The 8,479-nt window shown below is 40.1% G+C and overlaps 1 protein-coding gene across 1 annotated transcript in view; it reads right to left on the reverse strand.

The window, feature by feature from the left end:
• The window catches only part of BBS2 (Bardet-Biedl syndrome 2), a 33,029-nt gene that overhangs the window by 23,449 nt on the left and 1,101 nt on the right, over positions 1 to 8,479 (reverse strand). The window contains exon 2 of the mRNA XM_042918756.1: positions 3,850 to 4,077. Within this exon, the coding sequence (XP_042774690.1) occupies positions 3,850 to 4,077 (228 nt within the window). The remainder of the gene's footprint in view (positions 1 to 3,849; positions 4,078 to 8,479) is intronic.

Here is an 8,479-nt window from a genome sequence, read left to right on the forward strand (position 1 = left end):
CAGTAGTCTTTATATAGAACAATTTAGCAATATTCATCATTTAAAAAAGATTTTTAACTCAGTAATTCCAAAGCTCAATTCTTGACACCATTAATTTTATGTGTCAACTTGGCTAGGCCATGGTACCCAGATATTTAATCAAAAACATCATTATAGGCATTTCTGTGAAGGTATTTTTTAAAATGAGATTAACACTTAAATCAGACTTTGAGTAAAGCAGGTTACCCTCTATAATGTGGGTGGGTGGGCCTCACCCAATCAGTTGAAGGCCTTAATAGAAAAAAGACTGAACCCCTGGAGAAAGAATTCTGCCACCAGACTGTATTCAGACTTAAGTTTCAACATCAACTCTTCCCTGGATCTCCAGAGAATTTGCCTAACCTGCATATTTTGGACTTGCCAGCCTCCACAACTGCATGAGCCAATTTCTTAAAATAAAGCCACCAATCTCTCTCTCTCTCCCTAGAAGTATATATACACACATACACATCCTACACTCAATTTCAGTCTTATACAAAAACATAGGAAGAATATCTTTGTGATCCTGAAATAGGCAAAGACTTCTCAGGACAGAAAAAGCACCAACTATTAAAGAAAAAAAACTGAACAGCTACACTTCAACAAAATCAAAAACTTTTGCTCATCAAAAGACACGTACTTATTGGAATGAGCCACATACTGGGAGAATATGTTTGTTACATGTATTGTTATTTGTTATATATATTGTAAACATTGTTTTATATAAATATATAAGAATTTGTATATAGAAAATCTATAAATCAATAGTATACACAAACTACCAATAAAAAAGGCATTTTGTATATTTGTATAAAGAAAATCTATAAATCAATAGTGTATACAAACTGCCAATAAAAAAGGCAAAAGACCTAGGCACTTCACAAAAGAAGACACACAACTAGAAAATAAACACAAGAAAAGGTGTTATATATCACTGGTCATGAGGGAAATGCAAAATGAAGCCAAATACGACACCACTTCATACCTTAAAATGGCTACAATTAAAAAGACTGGCATAACCAGATGTTGACAGAGTATGGAACAACTGGAACTCACGTACATCACTGATGGGAAGTGTGAACTGGTACAACCATTCCTAGGTATCACCCAAGATAAATTAAAACATATACCCACAAAAAGACAAGTACCGAAATATTTCTAACAATTTTATTAATAACTGACCAAAAGTAGAAATGACTCCGTATGTCCATCCTACATGTCTATGATCAGAAGAATGGATACACAAACTGTGTAATATTCACACAAAGGAATACTACTCAGCAACAAAAAGAACTACTGCTCTCTGCAAAAACATGGATGCCTCTCACAGACCTGCCAAATGCAAGAAGCCAGATACCCAAGAGTCATTCTGTATGATCCCATTTGTGTGAAGTTCAAGAACAGGGAAAGCTAAGCTAAGCTGACAGAAATCAGAACGGTGAAAGTCTGTAAGATAGAAGAAATGACTGGAATGGGGCACAACAATATTTCCTGAAGTGATGGAAATGTTCTGTATTTTTATTGGGCATGTTGGTTACAGGGATCAAAACTCACTGAATAGTCACGTGTAAAGTTTGTGTATTTCACCGTATGTACAATTTTATCTCAATTTTAAAATACAAAAAAAAAGGGTAATTGCATTTCTAGGAACTTATCCTTAGAAAATAATCAGAGAAATTGGCAAAGACATATGCTTATCAAAGTATCAACTGTAATACAGAAACTATGAAAATAACATAAATATGAAACAATATAGAACAGATTAAGCAAATTATAATATATTAACAAAATGAAAAAAAAAACATAGAGCCTAGTAAGAATGATGCAGGGATATACAGTGACTTCATATAAAGATGCTCACAATATAGCATTGAATAAAAAGGCTGTGTGCAATAGCCAGGGAGTAGAGACAACACAAATGTCCATTAATGATGAGTGGATAAAGAAAATATGGCATGTCCATAAAATGGAATATTCTTCAGCCATAAAAAGAATGAAATACTGATACATGCTACAACATGGATCAACCTTGAAAATATCATCCTAAGGAAAGGAAACTCGTCACAAAAGACCATATATGAAAAGTCGACCATATGAAAAGTCGAGAACAGGCAAATCTACAGAGATAGGAAGTAGATTAGTGGTTGCCGAAGACAGGTTGGGGGACAATGAAGATTGACCACTAATGGGTATGGGGTTTCTTTTAGGGATAATGAAGATGTTCTAAACTTGATAGTGGTGATAGCCGAGTAAGTCCCTCAATAAACTAAAACTATTGGATTGTACATTAAATAGGTGAATTGTATGGTACGTGAAGTATGTTTTAAAATATCTTATTATAGGGGCGCCTGGGTGGCGCAGTCGGTTAAGCGTCCGACTTCAGCCAGGTCACGATCTCACGGTCCGTGAGTTCGAGCCCCGCGTCAGGCTCTGGGCTGATGGCTCGGAGCCTGGAGCCTGTTTCCGATTCTGTGTCTCCCTCTCTCTCTGCCCCTCCCCCGTTCATGCTCTGTCTCTCTCTGTCCCAAAAATAAATAAAAAATGTTGAAAAAAAAAAAAAAATCTTATTATAATAATATAAGTTAGAGGGTAAAAAAATGATCACATTTCGTAAAAAATTTCACCTAGTGGGGTGCCTGGGAGACTCAGTTGGTTGAGCATCTGACTCTTGATTTGGGCTCAGGCCACGATCCCAGGGTCACGGGATCGAGGCCAGTGTTAGGCTTTGTGCTGAGCATAGAGCCTGCTTGGGGTTTTCTCTCTCTCCCCCTCTGCCTCTCTCCCTGGCTCGCATGTGCTTTCTCTCTAAAATAAAAAATACATAAATAAATAAACAATTTCACTTAGTAAAAATCAGTTTAAGAGTTACGTGTTACCTCTAGATGGAGAAATTATGAGTATTTTTTTTTGTTTCCACATCTTTTCTATAATAAATATGAATAACTTGAGTATTAAAGCTGCAGTAGCCTAGGGGCACCTGGGTTGCTCAGTCGGTTACGTATCCGACTTCGGCTCAGGTCATGATCTCGCGGTCTGTGAGTTCAAGCCCCATGTCAGGCTCTGTTGCTGACAGCTCGGAGCCTGGAGCCTGCTTTGGATTCTGTGTCTCCCTCTCTCTGTGCCCCTCCCCTGCTCACACTCTGTCTCTCTCAAAAATAAATAAACATTAAAAAAATTTTTTTAATAAATAAATAAATAAAGCTGCAGTAGCCTATAGATGGCAGGCCACAGTAAGCGCTTGTCCTGTAAACTACTATACTAAATTTTAATGCAAAGCCACCAGGAGGTCTGTTTACTGACTTCCTGGCTCTTGGCTGAGTTCTCAATAGATCTTGACAGATGGTGGTATCACAGATATACCTCATGGGAGACAAGCTGGAGTGTCACCAAGTGGTTACCAACCATGATAAAACAAGTAAGTGTCTGGGCGCCTGGGTGGCTTGGTCGGTTGAGCGTCTGACTTCAGCTCAGGTCATGATCTCACGGTCCGTGAGTTCAAGCCCCGCGTTGGGCTCTGTGCTGACTGCTCAGAGCCTGGAGCCTGTTTCGGATTCTGTGTCTCCCTCTCTCTCTGCCCTTCCCCTGTTCACGCTCTGTCTCTCATTGTCTCAAAAATAAATAAAAACGTAAAAAAAAAAAAAAAAAAAAATTAAAACAAGTAAGTGTCAAACAGATAATGCAGATGTAAATAGAAAAATCTCCGTGTTGTTTACGTCACAAGAGCCATACGATAAGCAAACCAAAATAAATGTCTGATCTCTTTCAATCATAAAAAGCCAATGGACATTAATGAGTAACAGGAATATCATTGTTATAAAGGGATATACTTGCCTCTCTGTAGAACAAATCTGAATTATTGTAGACATCATAAGCCAGAAGATTAGTCTGTGTCCCCACCAAAAGAGCATCATAGCCAAGTTCTGGGTTCAGTACTCCTGCAGTCAGGCAGCTGACTGCCTGGTTGATGTTGAGAAGTGAAACATCAGACTCCAGGGGGCTCTGGAAGACCCTGGATGCACTGACATGCTGACTCCGGGTATGAGGATTGTGAATAAAAACCTAAATTAAAAACAGTTAATTACATCCCCGTAAAATACCAAAACTGTAAAATTAACATACATTTATTAAGAGACCCATGGTATTAACAGATATCAACACTAACAAGAGGTCACTTTAACCACCTACAAAACAAAACACTCATACACAGTTATGTGTATTGCTAGCTTTCAACCACTATAAATTATGGAAATTCAGTGGTTCTTAGCCTTGCAAAGAACAAGGTAATGGACAAGATGCAGTTGTTGCTTCCAGGGGCAGCTTACAGGCTACCCACCAGCAGGATGTCAAGTACTCTTATGAACTAGCCTCTTCCTGATCAACCTTCCAGAAGCGTGACCAGCTACAATGTGGTTGCTACACACTAAGAAGATCACACAGCATACAGTAATAAACACTTCCTTTAGCATATTTCATCCCAGCACCTCATAAACTCACTTCCTAACCCTTAAAACTGGCTGTTTTAGGGGTGCTTGGCTGGCTCATCTGGAAGAATGTGTGACTCTTGATATCAGGATTGTAAGTTGGAGCTCCATGTTGGGTGTAAAGATGACTTAAAAAATAAAACTTAAAAAAAAAACTGGTTGTTTTAAGGGTTAAAACTGGTAGTTTCAAAGTCTGGCAGTTTGGGGCGCCTGGGTGGCGCAGTCGGTTAAGCGTCCGACTTCAGCCAGGTCACGATCTCGCGGTCCATGAGTTCGAGCCCCGCGTCGGGCTCTGGGCTGATGGCTCGGAGCCTGGAGCCTGTTTCCGATTCTGTGTCTCCCTCTCTCTCTGCCCCTCCCCCGTTCATGCTCTGTCTCTCTCTGTCCCAAAAATAAATAAAAAACGTTGAAAAAAAAAAAAAAAAAAGTCTGGCAGTTAGTAGATCTGTTTCACAAATGTAAACTGAGTCACACGATCAAGCTTCTTCAAGGTTTCACGGACCATACTAGTAAGACGGAATTAAATAATTAGTCCAAACTGAGCAGTTTCAACTACCATATACATATATACATACATACACACACACACACACACACGTGTGTGTGTGTGTGTGTGTGTGTGTGTGTGTGTGTGTTATCCCAAGAGGGGTAACTGGATGTGGGGCAGAGGTATATTGGATACTAACATGGCTGTGGCCCCCAAAAGGGCACAGAACAAAAACAGATATGTAGTATATCTGTGGTATTAAAATTTCATTAGGGAAATCTTCACAGTCTCTACGAAGAAAAAAACGGTGGGAAATACTGCACTAGGGACCCCTTAAGCCTCTTCCAGTCTTAAAATCCACTGATTTTAAATCAGTATTTCATCCCTTTGGTAGAAATCCAAATAGGACTAATTTTAAGTTATTACCTAAACAAGACAGCCTGTTCAACAACAAATAATTTTCAAAGGAATTGACTGGAAATACACAGAAAAGGTATATAGCTATGGAATATCATGTTCATGTCCTCATTTGTGTAATACTTTATAATGTGCTTTAATAAGTGTTACTGCATTTGATCCTCACAGCAAGCTCGGGTTTACAGATGAGGTCAAAAAGGTTAATGCCCTTTCCCAAGGTCTGGCGACTGTTAAGTGACAGGGCAAAGACTTGGAAGCCTGGCATCTGGTTCCAGACCCTACACTCTGGCCATGATGTCTTACTTCCTTTTATAACAGTTCGGAACAAAAGAATTCTTTCAGAGTCTCCCAGTAATTAGGCTGGAGAACAGGAGGAGAAATCACTTTTGGACTTGCTGTGCATTGCTACTGGAACAGAAAGAGTTTGAGATTCCCAGGAGCCGACTTCTCCCTAGCTTCCCTCTTGCCGTTCTCGGGTTCCAGGAGACCTACTTGTCCCTCAGGCATGGAAAAAGCCAAGCTCAGTCACACAACAAATGGATCACTCTCTGTGACTGGCTGAAGTTCACACAACATTTATCTAACTGAGGGGATACTAATGAAAGTAGAAATCCAACTGGTCCCCTCAGCCCCATGGGCGAGAGAAAAAATGTCCCCAGAGGAAAACACTAATGTTCATCTTGCAAGAAACCCCTTTTTAAAATATCCTTGCTCGAAACAAAACAAATAAAATCCTTGCTCAGGCTCAGAGGCCAGATTCCAGTAAGTCAGATTCACATTCTCAACAGAATCCTACTCATAATGTCAAAATCCTGTTTCTGGAGACGTGAGCTCCAACGGTCAAGGAGGGCTTCAGCCTTACCTGGAATGTTTAATTATTTTTAAAAAAGAATATATTCCGGTATTACTTGGATCATAAAATACTACCGTTTTTAAATCTTAATATAAAATATCAGGTCATAAGTCCAGATTTGTTTAAAGTTCTAAAGAAAAGATCCAATTACACAGGCCACAGGACTTTCTCGTCCTCTGTCCCTTTTTTTCCAACTCCGGAAACAGACCTAGACTCCAGTGTCCCTGCCTTTCACTCTAGATCACATTCTAATGAAAGGGTTTCCACAAAAACCTCTGCCTGATCTTCCTGCTTCCACCGCTAGGCTTAGCTCCCTGCATCTCTGTTGCAGTACCAGCCAGTTATCCTTTAAAACATTAATCAAACCCCATCACCCAAAACAATGATGTTTACACGGCCTACAGGCCCTATATGATCCCGCCCCTGGCTACCTCACTGCTTCCCTCATTCCGTTAGAGCCCTCACTTCCCTGGAACACACCAAGCTACTTCCACCTCAAGGCCTTTGCACTTGCTGATCCCTCTGCCTGGAAGGCACTTACTCCACAAATATGTGGGGCTTGTTTCCTCCTTTTCTTCAAATCTCTGATCTACAATGATCTTATTAGAGGCCTAGGGATCACTCTGTCTAAAATAGCAATCTCCCATCATCTCTATCCCCTTACTGTTTCCATCCCCCCCCCATGGAGACATTATCTGTTGTTATTTATATGTATATATAAATATGTTAACATATAAATAAAATATAAAAATTAAAATTTACAAATATAATACAAATATACGTATTTTATTTTTTCTCCCCCTGGTGTCTGGCTCCCCCTCTCAAATGTAAGCTCCAAATGGGTGAGGTTTGTCCCTTTCAACCTTGCAACTGCAAAGCTAAGAACAGTGTGCAGCAGTAGTAAGCCCTCAACACATTAGGGGTGGGGCCAATATTGATGGGACCTTTTCAGCCCATTTATTTAGCTGCCACGCACCCACAGAACTATACGAATTTCTTTTTGGCATTTGTCAGTACCTCTTAACAGTAACTAACATTACCACATGCCAGGTTCTGTGATAGGGGCTCTACTACATTATACTACCTAATGAAAATGAATTGTAGGGGCGCCTGGGTGGCTCAGTCGGTTAAGCATCAGACTTCGGCTCAGGTCATGATCTCGCGGTTCGTGAGTTCAAGCCCCGCGTCAGGCTCTGTGCTGATGGCTCAGAGCCTGTAGCCTGTTTCAGATTCTGTGTCTCCCTCTCTCTCCGACCTTCCCCCGTTCATGCTCTGTCTCTGTCTCAAAAATAAATAAACGTTAAAAAAAAAATTAAAAAAAAAAGAAAAAGAAAATGAATTGTAATGACTTTCTACTTATGTATCCCAAGGCATATTACATAACATACAACATAGGTAGAAGTGTCTTGAAAACTATAAACTGGGAGCCTGGGTGGCTCAGTTGGTTAAGCCTCCGACGCTTGATTTTGGCTCAGGTCATGATCTTGAGGTGGGTGGGATCAAGCCCTACATTGGGCTCCGCACTGATGGCACAGAATCTGCTTGGGATTCTCTCTTCCTCTCTGCCCCTCTCCCCACTTGTGCATGCACGCACGTTCTTGCTCTCTCTCAAAATGCGTAAAGTTTAAAAAAAAAAAAAGAAAGAAAACTTTAAACCATTATATAAATATTAGCTTATTAAATCCACATTTTAAATCCACACTGGGTTGGGGGACCTGGGTGGCTCAGTCCGTTAAGCTTCTGACATTTGATTTCGCTCAGGTTATGATCTCATGTGAGATCTCATGTCAGCCTCTGTGCTGACAGCACGCGGCCTGCTTAGGATTCTCTCTCTGTCTCTGTCTCTCTCTGTCAAAAATAAATAAACACTTTTTAAAACTCCACACTGGGTCAAGAACAGGTACTTTAACTTCATTGCCACCACTTTCTAGTTGCATGACCTCAAGCATTACTTTGAACTTCTCTGAACCGCTACTCTAATCAGTAAAGTGGGAGTAACAAAAAGAAAATAGCAATTAACAATTAGTGGCTTATATGCCTACATTTCTTATATGCCAAGCGCTTTACTTGTATTAACTTATTTAGTCCTTATAACAACCCTATGTGGCAGATACTATTATTACGAACTTTGCCCAAGGTCATGAAATTAGTAGGTACTAGAGCCAAGATCACTAGACCTGTGCTATGCTGCTACTCTTGGCATTGTAGCAAGGATGAGGAGAT

This window comes from Panthera leo, chromosome E2 (genome assembly GCF_018350215.1).
Source record: "Panthera leo isolate Ple1 chromosome E2, P.leo_Ple1_pat1.1, whole genome shotgun sequence".
Classification (NCBI taxonomy): domain Eukaryota; kingdom Metazoa; phylum Chordata; class Mammalia; order Carnivora; family Felidae; genus Panthera; species Panthera leo.